This window comes from Babylonia areolata, chromosome 10, assembly GCF_041734735.1.
Source record: "Babylonia areolata isolate BAREFJ2019XMU chromosome 10, ASM4173473v1, whole genome shotgun sequence".
In the NCBI taxonomy this organism is placed as follows: domain Eukaryota; kingdom Metazoa; phylum Mollusca; class Gastropoda; order Neogastropoda; family Buccinidae; genus Babylonia; species Babylonia areolata.
In genome coordinates this window covers 14,082,925-14,106,323 of record NC_134885.1, presented here as the reverse complement: position 1 = coordinate 14,106,323, position 23,399 = coordinate 14,082,925, and the positions used below count along the sequence as shown (strand labels likewise).

The 23,399-nt window shown below is 46.7% G+C and overlaps 2 protein-coding genes across 3 annotated transcripts in view; one reads left to right on the top strand and one right to left on the bottom strand.

Annotated features, from left to right (window-relative positions):
- The window catches only part of LOC143286806 (cysteine--tRNA ligase, cytoplasmic-like), a 401,107-nt gene that overhangs the window by 52,036 nt on the left and 325,672 nt on the right, over positions 1-23,399 (top strand). The window lies entirely within an intron of this gene.
- The window catches only part of LOC143286807 (uncharacterized), a 230,470-nt gene that overhangs the window by 29,414 nt on the left and 177,657 nt on the right, over positions 1-23,399 (bottom strand). Inside the window, exons 3-4 of the mRNA XM_076594605.1 lie at positions 10,398-10,495; positions 8,707-8,836 (exon numbers count right to left, since the gene is read on the bottom strand). Of these exons, the coding sequence (XP_076450720.1) occupies positions 8,707-8,836; positions 10,398-10,495 (228 nt within the window). The remainder of the gene's footprint in view (positions 1-8,706; positions 8,837-10,397; positions 10,496-23,399) is intronic.

Below are 23,399 nucleotides of genomic sequence, written 5' to 3'. Positions count from 1 at the left end.
AAAACAAAAACGAGAACGGTAAGGAAAGTCGGGGCTCGTCGCAAGGTTTACCAAGAGACAATGATAAAACGATGTCCATGTTGAGACGTTCATCTTCAAGTGTTTATCAACTCCGGAGTTAACAACAGATTGACGGTTACCGCTGAGGCAGAAAACCATTATTCTGGGTTAAGGGTCAGTCACCTTGGTGCAGAAACCGTACCAGCAAACAGATACTGTTTCAGAAGCAGTGAGGAAAAGAGCGAGTGTGTATAATTATGTGAGCAGCTGTATCTGAGCAGCTGTGTCTGAGTATCAAATCACTGTATGTACTTTTTCGCTTGGGCGATGATTACTCTTCCCCCCCCCCCTCCCCACCCCCTCGACCCCGCCCCGCCCGGTTATTGCACATTTTATGTCCGTTTGTTGTATATTGAACGAACTGTTTGGGTTTTTTTGTATGAAATTCAAAAGAAAAGAACCTTCTTTGGAAGTGTGAAAAAAAAGAAAAAAAAAAGCTACCGACAGCGCACAAGCCACAAAAACAAATATACAGACGTTGTCGATCTGATCGTTTGACTCATTCTTTTCATTTCCACCGGTATTTTCAGTGAGGCAGAGAGGTTAACAGCGTGAAGAAGACTGAAAAGGATGACTCAGGACAGTCACACACGTAAAATGTTATATGTCTGCATGAGTACTAGTGTGAGTGACTGAAACCTGATTGAATGACTCAGGAAACGACTAATGATCGCCTTAATGGCAGCCGTCAGTCGGCTTTACCCAGGCAGACAGCATGTTGTGCAAATGACCCCGAGTTTGTAAAGGGCTTAGAGCTTGGTCTCCGACTGAGGATAAGTGCTATACAAGTATCCATATCATCATCATCATCAGTTTGTCGTTGATACACAGGGACAAACTGCTTCTGTCCCGCAGTCTTTGTCTATCGATTTTGGCGCAACCATATGTGCTTGCCTTTTTATTCAGCTGTCGAGAACTAACACCAGGTTTCTTTCCCTATGTGGGCTGACTATAGCAAGACGGAACTTGTGTGTAAACAGCGGAGCCGAAAATTTTTTTTCTTTTCTTTTGTCTTTCACGAACGTAAACAAATTATGTAGGAGGAAGTGGTTTCCACCCGACTAAACTCATGACGATGTTCGGAACAGAGGAAAGACAACCAGCAGCCTGACTGTTTCCCCGTGAAGTCGTGTGTTGAGCCATTTCTAGAAGAATGCATGATCAAATCACGGCCTTCACGATGAAGACAGTTTTTAGCGTGTTCGTGTTTTTCCTTTGTTTTTGTTGGACACCGTGGAATGCATTGTTGACTTCCTCTTTTTGTCCTGTTTTCCAAATCGCTGGAGTAGAGGGTGCATCTCAGCTGTCAAATAAACAGGAAGACATGGCGCAAGTTGACTTGAAGGGACAAGGTGAGAAAGGAGATTGGGAACAGGAGAAGTGGGATGTTTTGAAACGGAGCTGGGGTGTGTGCAGGCTTGGGCTCTGGTGTGTGTTGGGCATAACGATGAGGACAGTGCTGGAGGTTTTAGTTCCACAGCGTCACAACCAGACTCAAGAGAATAATAAACAATTTTGCTGAGTGCCAAGAGGTGTGTGTGTGTGTGTGTGTGTGTGTGTGTGTGTGTGTGTGTGTGTGTGTGTGCGCGCATGCTCGTGCGTTTGTGTGTGTGTGTGTGTGTGTGAGAGAGAGAGAGAGAGAGAGAGAGAGAGAGAGAGCACGCGCTCACGCACTGTCGTGGCTTCGCAAGGCTGACGAAGAAAGCAGATCACACCCAAGATCATTATGGATTTTTGTCTCTGTGTTCTCTGGCCCCTCAAAGCTCCCCCAAGCCAGAAAAGATTGACAATTGCAGCTGAAGCAGAAAACGATATGTCCCCAAAGGAGAGCTGGGCTGCACCTCGGGAACAGATATCACATCAGCAAGAACTGGCAGCTCGCAGGCCATCAAACAAACATGCAAAGTAACAAAACGAATGGCTTCAAACATATTTTCGTGATATTTTTAAGACTTTGTTTTCCATCGGCATTTTGAATCCACAAGAGACCGGTAATTAAAAAGAAAAGACGAAAAAGACATCATTTAAAAAAACAAAAAACAAAAACGGATTGCAATCTGATGTTGAGACGCGGCAACACGCGGGTTCTTTACCTTGGACGGGTTTACGAAGTGAGCATGGAAAAGGATCAGCAAAGCATTCTCTAAAATGCAAAATTTGTTCTTTGAGTTGTTTTTTTTTTCATTCTTGTCCTAGTTTTGAGGATCATTAGGACATTATGTTACTGTGCACACCGTCTCCCAGCCCCATTTGGGAATGATGAGCGCCTGGTGGCAGCTGTCAGTCTGCTCTACCCAGGCAGGCAGCCTGGTGTGCAAATGACTCCGTGTTTGTGTAGCGCTTGGAGTTGGTCTTCTACCGAGGATAGGCGCTATATATAAGTATCCATATCCTCCATTCATTCATTTGTTCCAGTATTGGGAAAAGTTTTGTTCGGTACGGACAGAGGAAAATTGTCTTTCTCACACAAATGGAATTGCACTTGTAAATTAGTGAGAGAAATCGGTTTCCTTGGCTGAATCACTTGATGTTAATGTGACAGAATAGAGTAGACGATGCTGTTTTCTGGTGCAGACATGTGGAGAGCCATCTGTGGGGATCACAGCGGACCCACGTGTAAAAACCCACGCGCAGACAGAATGAGCGTGAGGTTGTACCAAGAAACACAGCCAAAGAAAACTAAGGAAAGAAAGGAGTTGATCAGTTGCTTCAGCGTTTCTGCTGCGGAAGAAAAAACAAACGCGCGATATATATGAACAAGAGGTGGCTGAGTTTGTGGATGGGTGGTGGGAGCTTGAGGGTGGGTGTTTGTATCGAGCACTACAGGTGAAATGAACCTAAACTGCTTCGCTCGGTTTCTTGAACCACGCTTGGAGAAATTACCATTACTGATTTGTTATCCTCAAGGCGGCACTCTTTGGTTTCAGGCGATCATGCATTGATTGTTACAAAGCTGAACATTTTTTCCTGGTATGTGTTATTCTTTATCCGTTATTTCATTCGCGCTTTATTTATTTTGCTTTGTCACAAGATCATAATGCGTGTTTCAATCCACACAGTTCAACACATCGTTTGTGAAATGCTCTTGAGTAATCTGGTTATTTGCAGAGAAAAGGCATTTCAAAGCGTGTCTTTTCGTCGAACGGGTCTCAAATACCTCATTTGTTAGAGGTGAGGAATAGGTGTTGTTTTATTTTCACCCATCTCTTTTCACCCGCACTGCTGCTTTCACCTGATGCCAAACGAAAGATTAAACTGCACGCCAAAGAACAGATTTGAAAGAAAAGAAAGGGCTTGTCGCATTTCTGACGGCAAGATCTGTTTGCTGGGGTTTTGTGTCCCCCCCCCCTCCCCCGCCCCCCTTTCCTTTATTTGTTTTATTGGCCATTCATTGCAGCCCTGGCTTTATTTTGATGGTGTTTATTTCATTTTTGAAAATTTTTTTGGCGTGTTTTTTTTTCTTTTCCTCTTATAAAATCTTGTTTTATTTATTTGATTTTGTATTCAAGGGAATGAGCTGTCTTTATTTTATTTTATGGCATTTTGTTTTATTTTATTTTATTTCATGTTTTCTGGAGGATTGAGCTCCCTTTGTTACCCTGAAAGCTAAGCTTGGGGGGAAGGAAAGACGCGCAAACCAGAAAGATGATGATTTGTCAATAGGAGGAGGATTAGTTTTGTGATAAGAGCTGTTGACACCCCGTTAGAGCCGTTACGTTACACAAACGCCCATTGAAAAGAGATCCCCCATATTTTATTTTATTTTTTCTTTCTCCACCCTCTCCACTCATTTTCTTTGTTTCTGGCTTCCTGGCCTGTCATCTTTCAGGGCTGTGGTTTGGATCGTCGTCTTGTGAGTGTTATGAGGCTCTTGGAAGGGGAGCTATTCTCCCAAACCAGCTCGCGAAGAGGGGGCTTTCTTCTCTCCCTTTGTTCTCCCGAATCTGAAGAGGGATGGTTGTTGGAAATCAATGTTTTCCAATGGTGGGGACGTGTGAAATGAAATGACCCCGCCACCTCTTTGTGTTTCCAAGCCCCAAGTACCGAACAATGTGCTCAAAAGGCGCAAGCCTACAGGTTGTTACTGCCTCTAAATCTGCTTTCTCATACATATCACGAAGACGGTGACACGGCAATAGTCCCAATTTTCCCCTCAAGACGGAATGAGCAGTGTTCACAAGGCGTGGCTGTTCACTCCGACAATCACACAGAAGACTGGAGGGGAAGAAATGTGGACTATTGCCAGCAACATCTCGCAGCTGCTGGCACCGCGTTTCGACGGAGGGTGCTGCTGTTGTATTGTGACAATTGTCGGTTAAAACATACAATAAAAACGCTGTTACTCGTGTATTGTGTGTGTGTGTGCGCGCGCGTGTGTGTGTGTGTGGAATTTTCTTTTCCTAAACTTCGCCTTGGTGGGCGTCTTCAGGAATGTGTAACGTGAGAGAAACAAGCTCTGGTTTTGATCTGAGAACAACCTCCATTTCATCAATATTACTCTAAAATCGTATTATATGAACCTTGTCTCCAGTGAGGGACAACATGAAGAGAAGAGGGTACACAATAGAATAATAATATAATTGATAGATAAAAGCTTTTAACCCGTCACTTTCTTCTGTTGGTGTGAAAGAAAACACACCGGACATAAAATAATTGACAAATCACATATCCACATTTACTCGCGCTGCAATGACCACCTTGCAGATGTGATATCAGTGATTTTTGGTGACATGTGATAAAACAGTAGGATGATGGAAGATAAAAAAAACAAAAAAGGATAATGATAATTTAGAATTGTGTAAAAGTATAAAATTGGAGCATTGAAAAAACAACAACAAAAAACCACACAGAAAAAAGAAAACAGCATGCGATAATCTCCTCGGCAGTCACTTGTAGAGGGAAGATGACGCGATGCCCGTTCCAGAACAACGCTGGGAGCACGAGTGGCCCCACAGTGCATGGCGGGAAGCACACAGGTGCCTGCAGGTGTCACAACGGAAGTCTCCTGTCTGGGGAGGGGCGGACTCTGCTTTGTGACGTCTGTTTCTTGCAGCAGCGAGACGTTGATAATAGATATAGACATGGATACCCTAAAGGCACGGGAAAAATACAGAATCCTAATCACCATCGTGTTTAAATTGTACGCGGTATTTCAGTGCTCGGTTCAAAACTTTTCTTTCGTTGAAACCCATGATCAAGGCCCCCAGGTTTGTTTGCCTGAATCACCCCCTTTTTTCAGTCACCCAGCCGACACGCCGGTGTCGTCTTTGATCATGGTTCCTGTGGAACGTGTCAGCAGTGATTAAAAAATTATTCGAAAGGTCATTACAGAGCACAGCAGTTGTTAACAAATTACTTTCTTTATCGTTTCGTGCCCATTAAGCTGTCTTATGCATCTGTCTCTGTTTCCCTCTCTCTCTCTTTCTCTGATGCTTCACTTCTCCCCCCACGCCCCTCCAGCCCCCAGTTCCCCCTCCCCCCATCTCTCTGTGTCAAGCTGTCTCCCCCCATCTCTCTGTGTCAAGCTGTCTCATAAGCGGTGGATGTTTATTAGTGGCGGTCCTCTGTTTCCATCTGATCCTCGCGTCCTGTATTAGAACAGAGACCAGGGTGATGATGGTAACAGGTGGCGACAGGTGTTGAGGGGACAAAATACTGTTTAGGATAACAACTAACGTGTGGAAAGGGTGGGAACGGGTTGTTTTGCTGTTTAGTTTTGGGTGCTGTTTACTGTTTTGCTTCATTTTGTTTACATTCGCGTTGCTTCGTGTGTTCTCTTGTTTTTTTTGTTTTTGTTTTTGTCTTTCTGTTTTAATATGAATAAGATTTCGTTCGTGAGCGATGACGCTGCGGTCTGTGTTCCTCTTGTGAAGCTGAGAGACACAGAGAGAGAGAGAGAGAGAGACAGAGAGAGAGAGAGAGAGAGAGAAGAAACGTGACAGAGAGGGATGGCTATGGCGGTAACGTATGGAAACCCGACTCCTGTCGTGATGGAATGAATACATGGAGCCACAGTCAGTCATGCTGATAACGTAGCAAGGCATGCTGCAGAATAGAGGACAACATTAAACCGATTTATCACTTAATGTGTGTGCTACAACTGATAACGAAACAAAACAAACAGGGAAAAAACGTCAAACGGAACAGAACGGAATAGAAATAGAGCTCGACAGAACGACATTAATTGCGAGACTGGCAACTGTAACTATATATAGTTTCGCCATCTTAACTCAGTGGCCCATGTCAAAACGTGTTCAGTTTGCGAATCGAATTAATAGTGTCCAGATCGAACTTGGATCCATAGCTCCAAAGGATACTTCAGCATTTCCCATAACAACTTCCCTCCCATTCTCGCAAAACATTAGACATAGAGACAGAGAGAGCGAGAGGGGTGGGGAGGGAGGTAGTAGAGGAAAAGGATGGGGTCTGATAGGGACTTGGGGTGGGGGTGGGGGTGTGTGGGAGGGGGGGGAGGGGGGAGCATTGGGGTTCGGAAATCAAGCAGAGCATTGTACAACTTCTGGGCCATTAGTTTTGTGGGGTGATGGCAGCGTGTTGGTGGGGTGGTAGGGTGGTGGCGGACGGTGATTGATATCTGTGGTAAGGTTTCCAAAGACACGATCAGGTGAAGGAGGGACTTCACTGTACAGCTTCAGGGAGACCAAATTGAACCCACGCCCCCTCCCCCATTCCCCGCCAACAACCACTTCCCTTCTTGCCTGAATCATACCAACGTCAAGTTACAGCATGATTCACTGTTTTACTGTTTCATTTTTTTTCCGCCCTGCCTCTTCTCCGCCTTTTTTTTTTTAAGGGGAGGGAGGAGGGGCGTGGGGGCCGTATGGAAGAGTTGTCTGTAGTGTATGGAAGTAGGTGGACTACCAACGTTGGGGAAAATCAAAAGAGGAAGAGGGGGGTGGGGGGGGGGGGAGGAAGTGCAGAATAAAGAAGACGCAATAAAAGAAGGGGAGACAGGGGGTGGGGGAGGGGAGAGGCTATTGTATTGTATTGTATTTTCATTTTTTTGTCACACCAGATTTCTCTGTGTGAAATTCGGGCTGCTCTCCCCAGGGAGAGCGCGTCGCTACACCCAGAGCGCCACCCTTTTTTTTTGTATTTTTTTTTTGTACTTTTTCCTGCGTGCAGTTTTATTTGTTTTTTTCTGTCGAAGTGGATTTTTCTACAGAATTTTGCCAGGAACAACCCTTTTGTTGCCGTGGGTTCTTTTACGTGCGCTAAGTTCATGCTGCACTCGGGACCTCGGTTTATCGTCTCATCCGAATGACTAGCGTCCAGACTACCACTCAAGGTCTAGTGGAGGGGGAGAAAATATCGGCGGCTGAGCCGTGATTCGAGCCAGAGCTCTCAGATTCTCTCGCTTCCTATGCGGACGCGTTCCTCTGGGCCATCACTCCACGGACGCACGCATGGACAGAGAGAGAGAGAGAGAGCACTTTCACAGCAAAATACATGGTTTGTGTGTGTGTGTGTGTGTGTGTGTGTGTGTGTGTGTGATTTTTTCAGGCTGACAGAAATATCACCCTAAAAATATTAAATTGAGTGAACACGAATGAATGAATTCTTGAAAAATCCCCTACCCCCACTCCTCACACACACACACACACACACACACACACACACACACACACACACACACACACACACACACACACACACACACACACACACAATTACAAACGAGTAAAACACGCATGATATCCCTTTCTCACGCCACACCGATTGTTCAGCGTGAAATCCCGATTGCCGTCCCAGAGGAGCTTGCGCCTCTTCTCGAGCTAACTGCTCCCCCTCCCTACCCGCCTTTCCTCGCCCCCACCACCCCACAGTCCCCGTCCAGCACACCCAGCCCCTCATTCCTTCCCATGATTGTCATCTTTTCCGTCCCTCCCGTATCAGGTATTTTGTAATTAACGACTAACAAAGGTGCGGAATCCAACTGGAGCTGGTCCCCTGTTTCCACTGAACATTTGCTTGTCATGGAAACGTGCACATCGCAGGTAAGTGAAAAACGAAACAGACCGACAAACATGCGGACAGAGAGGTGCGCACACTCACTCACTCACTCACGCAAGCACGCACTCGCGCCGACATGTTCCCCCCACTCCCCACCCTCTCGAAAAACACAAGCGTGAACTCTATTTGTCAGTATAAAAAGGAATTTGTGGAGAGCCGTGTTTCTAATCGGTATACCACCAACCTAACTGGCACACCGGTAAGCACGATGTCGTATGCCGTGATCCAAGAGCAAGCACTGAACGAGACCTAAAACGCGGAAGCTGATTGGTTGTTAAATTCAACATACCGTCACGTGCAAAACGTCCTGTTGGATCACTGTACTCAAAACTGTAACGCAATTCTGGTGAACAAAACCGGATGTGCGTGACACGATTCGAGACAGTTTATTTCATTTTTACCCCAACCCCACTCCCCGTCCCTACTCACAAAAGTGATTAATGTTGTCAGTACTAGAAGGAATATCGTGTCTGTAATTGGTATACCGCTTATGTGACCAGTATACCAGGTAAACCCGACCCCGCGCCTGTCAGTGAGTGATACACACTGTGAAGGTAGCTGTGTATAATGATGGGTGTGATGGGTGTGTTGAGGAAGCGGCAGGGCACTGACCTGTGATGGTGTACATCTTGACGCCGAAGGCATCCCGGTCGTCGCTGTCCAGGATGGGGGGGATCACCTCACGGGCCGGAACCTCTATGGTCTCGTTCAGGGCGTTGAAGCCGTGCATGTTACCGGGAATCTGACACACACACACACACATACACATACACACACACACACACACACACACACACACACACACACACACACACGTTTGATTTAAACCATTGAAAATGTCACAATACAAACACATCAACTGGACAGAGCAACAAGCATGAATACATCGAACAAAGTCCTGTCTTAATGTACGTATGTACGGATGCTAAACATTTCTCTGAAGGTAGAAAATTGAATTTATATAACTATATGTTTGTTTGTTTGTTTCTCTTTTTGTTTTTGATTTGAGGACCCCCACAATGCAGGATAATTTGAGCATGGAGGTTATGAGATGTATCATTATTATTATTGTTGTTGTTGTTGTCCTTCTGTCTTCAGTATTAAAGCTTGATGAAGCCAAGGAGGTACGAGAACTAATGAATATTTAGTATGAATTTTTGAACCATCGATGCACGTGAGTCAAATGTAAATAAAGACAACATTTTTTGATTTGAGAAATCTTACTAATTTTTTTCTCAAGTATCAGACAGTGATTGGTTATAAAAGCATACCTGTGGGATTCCAGATGGGTTAGTGTGTGACTAACTACTTACTGCCCTTTATAAAAGCATGTGGCAAACTGAATATCACTTATTCCCATGTGCAGCTGAAAACATGAGGGCGCAAATTTTTGTGATCAAATATCATAGTGGAAAGTCATTGTATGCTCAATTTAAATGAAATGAAGATGGGCCTTGAATACTTCATAGAAGAAGGGGAAGGTGGTGTTTGTTTTTCAAGCGCGGAGGTGAAAGATGTAGGAAGCAGGCACGTGTGATGGTGGCAGTGTGAAGGCGCTCAGCGTTGGAGTCAGGTGGGAAAGGACTGCAACACACTGTCCCGACAGTGACGATATGAGGGCAGAGAGGCGAGCGGCATCGTGTTCCACACCACACACAAAAACTGGATGGTTTGCACCATAAACATCGTTTCCAGGGTGGCTTATAGGACAGGCCTGATGTTCAGGAATGAGGGGGTGGGGGGGGGGGGGGGGGGGGAGAGGGAGGGGGCGGGGGGGGGGGGCCCAATATTTGACAAACGTGGAAAGAAGAAGATGCATGGTTTGCTTTCACTTCTGGGTTTGAGCTGCTGGGTGATATAGAAACATGTGGGGAAACGTTGATGGACTGGATGAGATGAATTACTGGAACACGACTCTGCAGGAGTTTACTTCATTCCTGTTGTTGTTGTTGTTTTTTTATCATGTGCTTGGCATAATTTGAAATCATAATTTCCCCCCCCCCCCTCCTCCCCACCCCACCCCCTCCCGCACCTTCGTCAGTGAAGTTTATTTTCAGAGTGGTGAAATTCTGTAGTGGTTTCACCGATGCGACTTCTGATGACGTCATAGTCATTAATTCCTTAATCAAGAAGTCACTTATCATTCACACAACCCACGTCGTTCTAGTTTATCTTGATATCACTACCTCTCTGTGCCTGTCTTTCTCTCTCTCACCCAAGCCCATTGACACACATACTACACACATACATTCAAGCACACACACACACACACACACACACACACACACACAGAGAACACTCACCGCTGTCTGAATGCCAGCCAGGTTACCAACGTGGTCGAAGATGAAGCGAGCCTTGTCGTTGCCCCCCTTGATGTAGAGGAAGCCGTGGTAAGCCCCCACTGCAACACACAGCACACACTGCAACACACAGCCCCCACTGCAACACACAGCACACACAGCAACACACAGCCCCCACTGCAACACACAGCCCCCACTGCAACACAGCTCTCACTGCAACACACAGCACACACTGCAACACACAGCCCCCACTGCAACACAGCTCTCACTGCAAAACACAGCACACGCTGCAACACACAGCACACACTGCAACACACAGCACACACTGCAACACACAGCCCCCATGGCAACACAGAGCACACACTGCAACACACAGCGCACATTGCAACACACAGCACACACACTGCAACAAACTGCAACACACAGCACACACAGCAACACACAGCACACACTGCAACACACAGCCCCCACCGCAACACACAGCACACACTGCAACACACAGCACACACAGCACACACTGCAACACACAGCACACACTGCAACACACAGCGCACACTGCAACACACAGCACACACTGCAACACACAGCACACACAACACACACTGCAACACAGCTCTCACTGCAACACACAGCACACACTGCAACACACAGCAACACACAGCACACACAACACACAATGCAACACAGCTCTCACTGCAACACACAACACACACTGCAACACACGATACACACTGCAACACACAGCACACACTGCATCACACAGCCCCCACTGCAACACACAACACACACTGCAACACACGATACACACTGCAACACACAGCACACACTGCAACACACAGCACACACTGCAACACACAACACACGCTGCAACACACGATACACACTGCAACACACAGCACACACTGCAACACACGATACACACTGCAACACACAGCACACGCTGCAACACACAGCACACACTGCAACACACGATACACACTGCAACACACAGCACACACTGCAACACAGCTCTCACTGCAACACACGATACACACTGCAACACACGATACACACTGCAACACACAGCACACACTGCAACACACAGCCCCCACTGCAACACACAGCACACACTGCAACACACAGCACACACTGCAACACACAGCACACACTGCAACACACAGTACACACTGCAACACACAGCACACACTGCAACACACAGCACACACTGCAACACACGATACACACTGCAACACACAGCACACACTGCAACACACAGCCTCCATGGCAACACACAGCCCCCACTGCAACACACAGCACACACTGCAACACACAGCCCCCATGGCAACACAGAGCACACACTGCAACACAGCGCACATTGCAACACACAGCACACACACTGCAACACACAGCACACACTGCAACACACAGTACACACAGCAACATACGATACACACAGCAACACGCTGCAACACACAACACACACTGCAACACACAATGAACACTGCAACACACAGCCCCCACTGCAACACACAGCACACGCTGCAACACACAGCACACACTGCAACACACAGTACACACTGCAACACACAGCACACACTGCAACACACAGCACACACTGCAACACACAGCACACACTGCAACACACAGCCCCCACTGCAACACACAGCACACACTGCAACACACAGCACACACTGCAACACACAGCACACACTGCAACACACAGCACACACTGCAACACACAGCCCCCACTGCAACACACAGCACACACTGCAACACACAGCACACCGGGCCAGTGGAGCACAGAAACTGTCCAAGTTATCGTTCCACAGCAGTGCAAGTTTTCAACATGACCGACTGTGACAAGCGATCATTAAGAACATGTACGACATTGACAAGCAGTTTTAAGGACAGTTGAAAAGATATAGACTGTGACAAGCGATTTTTGATGCACAGACACTGCTCGATTTAGTATCTTAACACACACACACACACACAAACACGACACACACACAGGAAAAGTTTTTAAAACATAAAGGGACATTATTCACCGAGAATATTATTTTAGATAAGATACCGAATCCATCAGCTTGCTATACAAGATTAATAACCTCTTCTTTCTTCCGTATAAAACTTGATGCGCTGAAGACAAAGTATAGTAAAAACGTTACATGCATCTGTGGTAAGCAGTTCAGCTTGCATCATTGTTTGTTTCACTGCTAGCAGTTAGGTACCTTCTTGCCCAAGTATTTCAAAGAGAATGACTACTCTGCAGATGATTTTTGGAAAGATATTTCTGACGAGGTACTTATGGTCGAACTTTCACAGGCATTAGTTTATAGCCCTATTTGTATTTGTATTTCTCTTTTTTGTCACAACAGATTTCTCTGTGTGAAATTCGGGCTGCTCTCCCCAGGGAGAGTGCGTCGCTACACTACAGCGCCACCTTTTTTTTTTTTCTTTTTTTTCCTGCGTGCAGTTTTATTTGTTTTTCCTATCGAAGTGGATTTTTCTACAGAATTTTGCCAGGAACAACCCTTTTGTTACCGTGGGTTCTTTTACGTGCGCTAAGTGCATGCTGCACACGGGACCTCGGTTTATCGTCTCATCCGAATGACTAGCGTCCAGACCACCACTCAAGGTCTAGTGGAGGGGGAGAAAGTATAGGCGGCTGAGCCGTGATTCGAACCAGATTCTCTCGCTTCCTGGGCGGACGCGTTACCTCTAGGCCATCACTCCACGTTCTACATTCCTTTAATGTACTTCACAATTGTGTAAATGGTTTCTGATTATTATTATCATTATTGAATTATTACTGTTAAATGTAATTGCATGTTAGTTATGCATTTTTTTTGTAGTTTTCTACCTTTTCTGTTTTCCTCTTCCCTCCCCCCCCCCCCCTTTAAAAAAAATATTTTTTAAATCGTCTAATATCATTGATAGTGAAAAGACGCTAAACTAAAGAACGAACACACACACACACACACACACACACACACACACACACACACACACACACACACACACACACAAAAGAAAAGCAATTGTCGCTCCCTCCTATGAATTCAGTGATCGATTTTATCTGTGCCAGCTTGCCATTTTATGCGATTTTGACGTGGAAACAATTTGTTTTTAATATAACAATTGTTATAAGAGTTATCATATTCTCAATAGTCTGAAAGTTAAGTATCAACTGATGTGAATTGGTTATTGTAAATAAACCAACTGTGTAATTTCATGATCTCTTCAAGCGCACAGACAGGATGGATGCAGTGATGTGGGAAGAGAGAGAGAGAGAGAGAGAGAGAGAGAGAGAGAGAGAGAGAGAGAGAGAGAGAGAGACCCAAGTCTGCAGATGCTTTTAACCCAACACCTCCCCCTTCATCCCGTCTCTCATGAGAATTATCGTCATGGACAGAACCCCAGGGACATTTGACAAACACAGGCCTTGTTCCAAGTCCTTTATGTAACAACCATAAACCTTTTTCAAGAACATGGTTTAAGAACCCCATCTCCCCATTGTGGGGCTGTGTGCGAGTCTAAGCAAAACGGCATCCGAGACGAGAGAGAGGGGGGATCAAGTTAAAACGTTTTGCTGTCATTACACGTTTTGGTCTGTCAGGGCGTAAAAAGGCTGTGGAGAGTCCGAAGGGTTTACCCGAAAGGCGAGAGAGGCCCATTGCGTCTAAAGAGAAGCCGCAGTGATGTTTGCCAGGACGTTTGCTGGCAAGCCAGACCCGAATTGCACATCCGTGTAAACTCTAGAGCTGATCCCGAAGAGTTTTAGCTGAAGAGTGTAGCCGAGGATCCCTTTAAGTGGGTGAGGATGTTTGTCATCTGTGGGCAGTTGAAAAGAAACGCTTTTTTTTTTCCTTCTTGTTCTCGCGCTGTTTTGCTTTTTTGCAAGACCAATGCGAAGTTGGAACGAGGGATTGTGTAAAGTGAGAGGCCATGAGCATCTGTTGTCTCTGTCCTTTTCTTCCTCGCTACCTCCACACCTCAACACCAACTCAACGTCTCCCCCACCCCCTCTCTCTTGTCCCGTCTAAGGCCCTCCTCGCGCGCGCACACACACACACGCACGCATATATACACACACACGCATGCATGCACGCATGCACGCGCGCGCACACACACACACACACACACACACACACACACACACACACACACACACACACACACACACCACGAAATATGATTATCACTCAAGGTGGTGGGGAAGGGAAGGAGATGGTAGGGGGCACAGAGACTAATTTGTCGCCTGGCGGTTGACACCAGTGATTCGGTTGGTACCTCAATCCCGTGGCCCCCATGTGAGGGCATGGTGATTCCTGTCTTCTTTGGCTCGTGAGACTCGCTGTCCGTCTCTGTCACGGCGACGGAGTTTTGATCACCTTCACCTGGCTCCATCTTTGTGAGTGGTCGGAGGGCAGGTGTCGGCGAGGGTGTGTGTGTGTGTGTGTGTGTGTGTGTGTGTGTGTGTGTGTGTGTGTGTGTGTTGGAAGCTGGGAGGGGGTCGGGGAAGAGGAGGAGCAGCAGAAGACGGGAGCTGGGAGAGAGGGAGAGAGAGAGAGAGAGAGTGTTGGAAATAAATGGATGTGATGGAAGTGTAAATGGAACTTTTTTCTCTCTCTCTTTTCTTCTTCTTCTTCTTCTCCCTCTCTGTCTCTCTCTCTCTCTCCCTCCCACACACACACATTTCTCCCTCTCTGTCTCTCTCTCTCTCTCCCTCCCACACACACATTTCTCCCTTCTGTCCCTTTCTATCAATCTCTCTGTTCTGCCTCCCTTTCTCTCTTTTTTTTTTCTTGTTCATTGTTTTTCCCTCGTTCTTTCTTTTTCTTCCTTTTTTTCCCTCTTCATGTGGACAGTCGTTTCATCAGCGTAAGAGACCCCCTTCAGGGACAGAGAGAGAGAGAGAGAGAGAGAGAGAGAGAGAGAGAGAGTGTGTGTGTGTGTGTCACTGTGTGTCTGTGTGTGTCTGTGACTCTCTCTCTCTCTCTCTCTACATATCATCACCCTCCCCCCCCACCACATACAGACACACACACACTGAGACACACACACACACTCTCTCTTTCTCCCCCTTTCTCTCCTTCCCTGTCTCTCCCTTCCCCCCCTCTCTCTCACCCACAGGGCAAAGGTGGAGGGGAGTGATGTGTGTGTGTAGGGAGGAGGGGATTGGAAGGCTGGCATCCCGTTTAAAGATTTCTGGCCTCAGAAGAGGTTTTGAAGAGGTTTGCAGTGATGCTGCCAGTTGCTTGTTGTTCCTGATTGTCTGCCGAAGGGAAATTCGATTTGATCACGCTGGGAGTGTTTGGAGGAGAAATTCGATTTTATTATTGTCGTGTGTTTGGGCAGGAAATTCGCTTTTATTGTTGTGGTTGTGGGGGGTGTTGATTTCATGTGAAGGGGTTTTTTTTCGTTATTTTTTTGGGGATGTGTGCGCTTTTTTTTAATTTTTTTTTTTTTATGGGGGTGGGATGTAAGGGGTGGATTTTCCTTTCTGTCTTCCTCTCTGCTTCCTGCGTTTGAATCTGGAGGGAAATTAGGATAGCGGGAGAGGAGTTGCGAAAAGTTGTTTCTCTCTTCTCTTTCTTTCATTCATCCTTTTACCACTGAAGACTGGTTAAAGACAAACTGGTGGAACGGTGTGGCGTGGAGTGATTGTGTGCTGTCCTCGTTCCTCTTCTCTTTGTCTCGCTTTCTCTTTGTCTGTCTGTCTGTCTGTCTGTCTCTCTCCCCCACACCCCTGCTTCTCTCTTGCACGCACGCGAGTTCTTGCCTCCTCCCCCCCCCCATACACACACACACTTGCGCGTGTGTGTGTACACACAAACACACATAACAATAGTAGGGGGTGTGGGGGAAGGGGGCTTTGGAAAGAGATTGTTCTGTATCAGTAATTTATACATTTTTCATTTTGAAGGAAAAAAAAAAAAAAGGAAGAAGAAAAGATATGGTTTTATCTCCGTGCTTTCAACAACAACAACAAAAGCAAGAAAAAAAGAGCGTTTTTTCTGTCTTTATTATAGATTCTTCAGTCCTCTCTAGGGGCATGGAAAAGACATTTGATTTTTGTTTTCTGGAACTTCGGAGAGAGAATTGTTTCGTTTCTTTGTTTTCAGAGTTGCGTTTATTATTTCTTTTATGATGATGAATTTTTTGGGGGTGGGTGGTTGGGGGGGGGGGGATCGGTGAGGGGTGGTGGTGTTAATTTTGTGGTTTATTTCCTTCTGCACTCCCTTCCCCATTCTTCCCCTCCCAACCCACCCTGTACCCCCTCCCCGCCCCTTGTGTCCCCTCACCGTTCCTTGCTCTTTCTCTCTCCTCCTCTTCCGGGTCCTCCCTGCCCACTATGTTCAGTGCCCCCCCTCCCCCCCCCCGGCCCCCCTTCACCCAAACTCTGCTCTCCCTGTCCTGTTCATTGCTGTGTCCTGTGCTGTGGCAAGTCCTCCTGGCTCTTTGTGGTCTTTTTACTGCCCGCACGTGCACAGCGGATAGTGCAGGGGGAATTAGAGAGGTGGCCCGGGGGGGCTGGGGGTGGACGAGGGTAGGGGTGGGATGGTGGGGGTGGGCTCTCATGTCACCATCTGTGGCAGTTTAGTGCCCACCCCGCAACCCACCCCGTCTCCCAATACTCCCTTCTTTCTTCCTCCCTGTCCTCTTCTCTCAATCTCCCCTTCGTCTCTGTCTTTCTCTCGATCCCTTCTTCTTTCTCCCCTCTCTCCCTTCCCCTGTCTGTCTGTCTGTCTGTCTGTCCTTTATTGCCCCGAGGGCTGTGAGGTCACGTGAGGGAGGGTGAGGAGTGGAAGGCGATGGTTACGCCATTGTCTAATGGTCAGCCTGGTGAAGTCCCTTCGGACCTGAAGGGGGTGTCGGGAAACGGCGGGGAGGGAAGGAGGGAGGGAGGGGTGAGAGGTGGACGAGGAGCAGAGAAGAGAAGGAATAGAGAGAAAGAGGGTGGGGGAAGAAGGAAGAAGAGAGAGAGAGAGAGAGAGATGCTAGCTCTGACCTCATCTTCATCATCATTAGAGTGATCATTTTCGTTCGTCGTCTCATCGTCATGTTCTTCCTTCTATTCTCCTTTCCTTTTAATATTATATATATATATATATATATATATATATATATATATATATATATATATATATATATATATATATATAAAAGAAATTCTTATATCCCTTCATCCCAACAGGGGCTCGTAATTCAAAGTAATCCTTCCGCCCTTCAGTGCTATATCCGTTGGAGAGAAGACAGGAAAAAGGCAGGATGTTGGAGCGTGCGACAAATGAACTGTTCCCAGGTCTTCATCGCCGTTTTACGGCTAGGGCACACCACCTCGAGACCACGCTGTTGACGATCCCAACAAGGAGAGAAAGAGAGAGAGGGGGAGGGACGTGGTGTTGGCGTCGGGGGGTGCAGACAGGGAGTGGTGGGGTAGTTGGGGTGGGGAAGAAGGCGTTGATGATGGCCAGTTGGACTGGAGAAAAAAGAGCTGCGCAGCATCAGTATTCTGATGTACTGTCCGAACTACACCGATCTTTGTCCCAAATGCGAAACAGTCTCAAAAGAATCGGGATTTCCATTTACTTATGTTTATTAATAATGTGGTAGGAGGAAAGGATATCTAAACATTTGGGGGCGGTTGTGTGTGTGTGTGTGTGTGTGTGTGTGTGTGTGCGCGCGCGCGCGCGCGCGTTTGTCACAAGGGACGTCGGCTGCGATAGTATAATGTCTATTAAAAAAACAAACAAAAACAACAACAACAAAAAACAAACAAACAAGAACCCAAAAGCATGGTAGTTTTGAAAAACTCCTGAATTTCTCCTTTCTCTCCTTCTTTCCTTTCGTTCTAAATATGTAATCACCTCTTCAGATGGGGCCATGACCTTACTGAATAAACTTTCTTTTCGTTTCGTTTCCTTTCGTTCCTTTCTTTTCTCATTTCTCTCCTTCCTTCCCCTCTTTACTCCTTTCCTGACCCCCCCCCCCGCCCCCCGTCATTTATTTCCTTTCTTTTTCATCCCCCGGGGTGTTGTGTGATACTCTGAGGCGGACCGTGAAGGCATCGGTCCCAGTGTCAGGCAGCAAGGGGGGCGGGGGGAGGGGGGGTGACAAGTTGCAGGCCTTGACGCTGGGGACCACTTCCTGCTGTCCTTCCTGCTCCCCCTTCCGCCCCCTCCCCCTCTGTCCCCCACCCACCTACCCCCTACACCCTGCACACACTTGTTCTTGTTCTCCTCCTACTTCCCATACACTTCCTACAGCTCATTTCTTTTGCTCGCTTTTTTTTTTTTTTTTTTTTTTTTTTTTGTGTGTGTGCACACCCTCCTTCACCATCTTTTTCACTCTCTCCCGTCTCTCTCTCTCTCTCTCTCTCTCTCTCTTTCTCTCTCTCTCTTCCCCCTCTCTCTACACCCCCACTCTCTCTCGTTTCTTTCTTTTTTTCTTTTTTTGCTATTTGCTATCCATTATCATCCCCCTTCTCTGTACGGTCGCCTCCCTTGTGACCAGGCGTCATCTGATTTGACACTTGGCGTTGCCTCCCCTGACCAGCAGGGAACTCGGGGATTGGCTTCTGGAAAGTACAAGTTTTTTTTTTTTTTTTTTTTTTTTCCTTTCTGACTTCTGTTTGGACTCAGGGTCTTTGACCTTGACTTTAGGACCTTGGTGAGAAATCAGTGCACGAGCAGCGCGCGCGTGTGTATGGTCCCGTGTGGTCGGCTGGGCTTTAAGCAATAAAGATATATATACATACATACATATAAATCTCTCTCTCTCTCTCTCTCTCTCTCTCTCTGTGTGTGTGTGTGTGTGTGAAAGTAGCCGGAGACAAGTTGACACCTCGATGACGGAAACCGAAGAGGGAGTATCGAAACGGGTAAAAAAAAACAAACACAAACACAGACACAGATACACACACACACACACACACACACACACACACACACACACACACACACACAACCCCCCCCCCCAAAACAACAACAACAACAACAACAAAACAACATAAAACAACAGTAACAAAAAAACAACAGAGAACGTCTGCGAGTTGGTGACGTTAAATTACCGGTTACTTAATGATGGGAGTTAGAGTGGCAATGGAAGCGGGTGGGGTGGGGGCCGATAGACAGCGTGATACGTAGATATATATATATATATATATATATATATATATATATATATATATATATATATATATATATATATATATATATATATATATATATATATATGATAGTCAGTCGTGTCCGACTATGACCATCAGAACAGCAGAGGAGACAGCTGCTGTTCCGACTATTTGGGCGAGAATTTGATTATAGTGGAGAGTGTCTTGCCCAAGTTACATCTCCACTCTGGTGGCCTAGAGGGTTTTAGGACAGTCGGCGTTGGGATGGTTCCCAAAGGCCAACCAGCCCCTAAGGCTGCAGCATAAGAGCCAGTGCAATTTTGCCTCCTAGTTTGAGAGTCATAATCCTTCACAAAAGACTAAGCTGTAAATGATTTCCCATTGACTGGAGAAACCATTGATAATACAGCTCTCACTTCGCTGTTGGCCCAAATGTAAACTCATGTCAATCTGTGATATTCTATAAGCCGAGTGTTGGGCCGTAGATAGAGAAACAGTAAGGGAAGGAGGGGGGGAGACAGCGAGAGAAAGTGGGTTGGGGGCGGGGGTCAGAACCAGAGAGAGAGAGTTTTGTCTCCCTCTGGCACCGTGCTATGAGGACAGTGGACGCCAGCGAAAGTTACCCTGAACAAAATGTAAGCCCGCTCTCGGGCTTTTAGAAGGCTCAGTCAGGCTGAGCTGGCATCACAGACAGACAGACAAACACAGACACACGGACGGGCTGAAAGACAGACAGACAGACAGACCCGCCACGCACTAGTCAGCACCACCACAGCCAGCAGTCTGGGGACTAACACTGACTAACTATGGCCAGCTGGGGGTGTGGAGGAAATCTCATGAAAAATTCACACCACTTCTCGCCAGGCTTTGCATACATACACACGGTCCTAAATCTTTGTTGGACAGCTTTAATCGAGCTAGGTCCTGGCAGCAGACAGAAACAGCTTCAGGCTGGAAGCAAGGCAGGGAAAGTTCCTCACATTGTCTGGGAGCCTTGTGCTTTCAAGATGAAGGAGAGAAACGAGTAGGAGGGAAGGAGGGAGGGAGTGAGAGAGAGAGAGAGAGGAGGGGGTGTAGGGTGTGAGCACGGGTGTGGATGGTTATCGAGATGAACAGAATCGACGGAGACCAAAGGAGCCAGATTATTGAGTCATTTAAAACCTTTTCACGTCTGAGGCACTGTCGGGATCAATAAATGGAATGAGGGAAGGGAGGGAGGGGCGCGTGGGGAGAGGGAGGGAGGGAGGGAGAGAGAGAGAGAGAGAGAGAGAGAGAGAGAGAGAGAGAGAGAGAGAGAGAAAACACGGCGGCGATATTGGAGATGGTTTTGCAGAACTCATCATGGTAATCATTAAGACCTAATCTTCATCGGCGTGGTTTTCTGCGCGTCCATTCCAGAGATCACATGGAGAGAAGTGCAGGTGTTTGATGGTGGGTGAATAGAGAATCCGAAAGTTGTAAAGGGGATTAGGGGGGCGGGGGAAGGGGATCAGTAGAATCACCTGTACACCTTAAAACGTTCTGTGGAAAATACTTATCTTGGACGAGGAATGAAGGAACTCTTTAAAGATTAAAAAAAAAGAAAGAAAAGAAGTTGTATCCACTTTAGGAAATGGAGCAATGTTGCATTTTATATAAGCATGTTGCCACCACCAAGATGAACACAGCAATCATAAAATAATAATAATAATAATATATAATAATAATGAAAAAATCTTGGAAGTACCTTCTGACGTGTTTCATACGAAGGTGAACAAGACCTTACGCCATCATCCGTTACCTCGTGAAAGTGTGAGGCCCGACGAGCGCGTTGAGTTTGTGCGTATGTCAGGCACTCACAGATAGATTCATGAGCATCCTTCCCCCCACCCCACCACCACCCTCCCCCCATCCCCCATCCCCCATCTGGATGACAACGATGGTCATCATCGATCTCGATGGACACACCATATGTCAGGCATCTGCGTCCCTCCCCACCCCCATCCCCCACCCCACCTTTTTTTTTTTTTTTTTTTTTTAAAGCAGATATGTAGCCCTCTGGAAACGGAAACGGAAAGTCCAAAGCATTAAAAATTCACCAGGGTATGATTATGATGAAATCGGGAGACGGAGACTTTTCTGTTGGGAGAAGTATGGAAAACATGGCGCGAGGCTAGACACACGTGTGTACAGTACCACAGGACCTTTGTTGATTTTGGTAATAATCATTACATATTACCTTTCAGCGCCTCGTCTGACTCCTGTCATATAATCTCATCACATGGGAGCTGCAGTGTTGTCGTAACACTCGACCAGCGGACACTTGGTCACGTGGGGATGACTCAGCTGATTGTATCGGTAAACCGCCACTGCCAATGCTCGTCTCCTGTCGCAGACAGGGAGAACCAAAGGCACTCGAGGGAGAGAAATAGGGAAAACTTTTCAACCATTCATCTACATTATCAAGCAGTCCAGTGAGAACCATAGAGCCACACAAACCGTTCAGAGCCGAAAGAAGCTGTATGAATACGCACGCGCCCACAAGCACCAAGGGACGCAGCAGTTGCAGCGAGAGGCGAGTAATGATCACATCTGTACACGTTACATCTGGATGACGCATCAACAGTGAGGGGCTGAACCCTGAGAAAGACGCCCAGTTCATGGTCAGTCAAACAGTCGTGACTTTTCAACAGCGGAATCAGCGAGCGTGTGTTCGTTTGGTGGGAACTGGGAAAAACACTTGTTGCAGTCAGCGATGGCAGGACGCATCAAGCTTCATTCCTTGCTTGTCCATAAACAGTGTGTAAGAGGCCAAGTACAAGATCATGTTTGAAAATGATATTAGAAAAAAAAATATATGGAGGGAGGGAGGGGGGGGGGTTGAGAGAGGGAGGGATGGAGACATGGAGGGAGAGGGAGGGAGGGAGGGAGACGGAGGGATGGATGGATGGAGGGATGAGGGAGGGAGAGAGGGAGAACCTCCAGTTATATTTGGGATCCAGTTTGAGATGCCAGTGTCCATTAATATATGATCACTATGTTCGTCCACGTGCAGAGAGAAAACCTCCCCAAGGCCACATTTCACCATACGACGTACTAATCCCCAGCCAGAGTGGTACGGAAGACTCGTAAACATTTGAAGAATGAAAGCAAATCAAATACAAACAGGCCCATATTATTTTCAGGTACAAGACATGTATTGGAAAACCCGCTCTTTCTTTTTCAAAATGTTCTTATGGGAAAAACAAACAAACGAAACAAACAAACAAAAACACTGGTTATCAAGCGTTACTGTCATTATCTTTACAACCTACAGCATTACCGGTGAAACCTATGGTATTATCCATGTTGTCATCAGTATAAACGAATAGAAAGTCGACCCATTCCTTTTTATTTTTCATTTTTAAAGCGAACCCACAGTTGTAAAATCACCCAAGCATTTATTACAGGACCGTTACAAGCCAACCATAGGATATAAAACAAGAAAGCCACCCTAAGCACACGAGTCTGTAAACGAGGGATACGTACTGTAAGTTACCATAGATACCAACCACCCATTGTGGGAGAGAATAGTGTGGATTCCGTTTAATGCAGAAGTCTGATAGTAAGTTTGGGAGCGACTGTAAGTAGCGACCAGCCGCCCGAGGGAGGGGTAATAGACACCACAGGTACCGTGCAGCTCGCACACCCCGCCATTAAACCTATTCAGCTGTCGGAATAAAATATGATTTTGGGGTCCGGGGACTGGCGCCCGTTGGATGATTTCTCACCCCTCCATGGATCCTTGGGCGAACAGCGCAGCGGGTTATGTCCCTTGTAGAGCCTCGTCGTTCTGTTTTCCCGTGAGGGGTGGAAGTGATTGTGTGTGTGTGTGTGTGTGTGTGTGTGTGTGTGTGTGTGTGTGTGTGTGT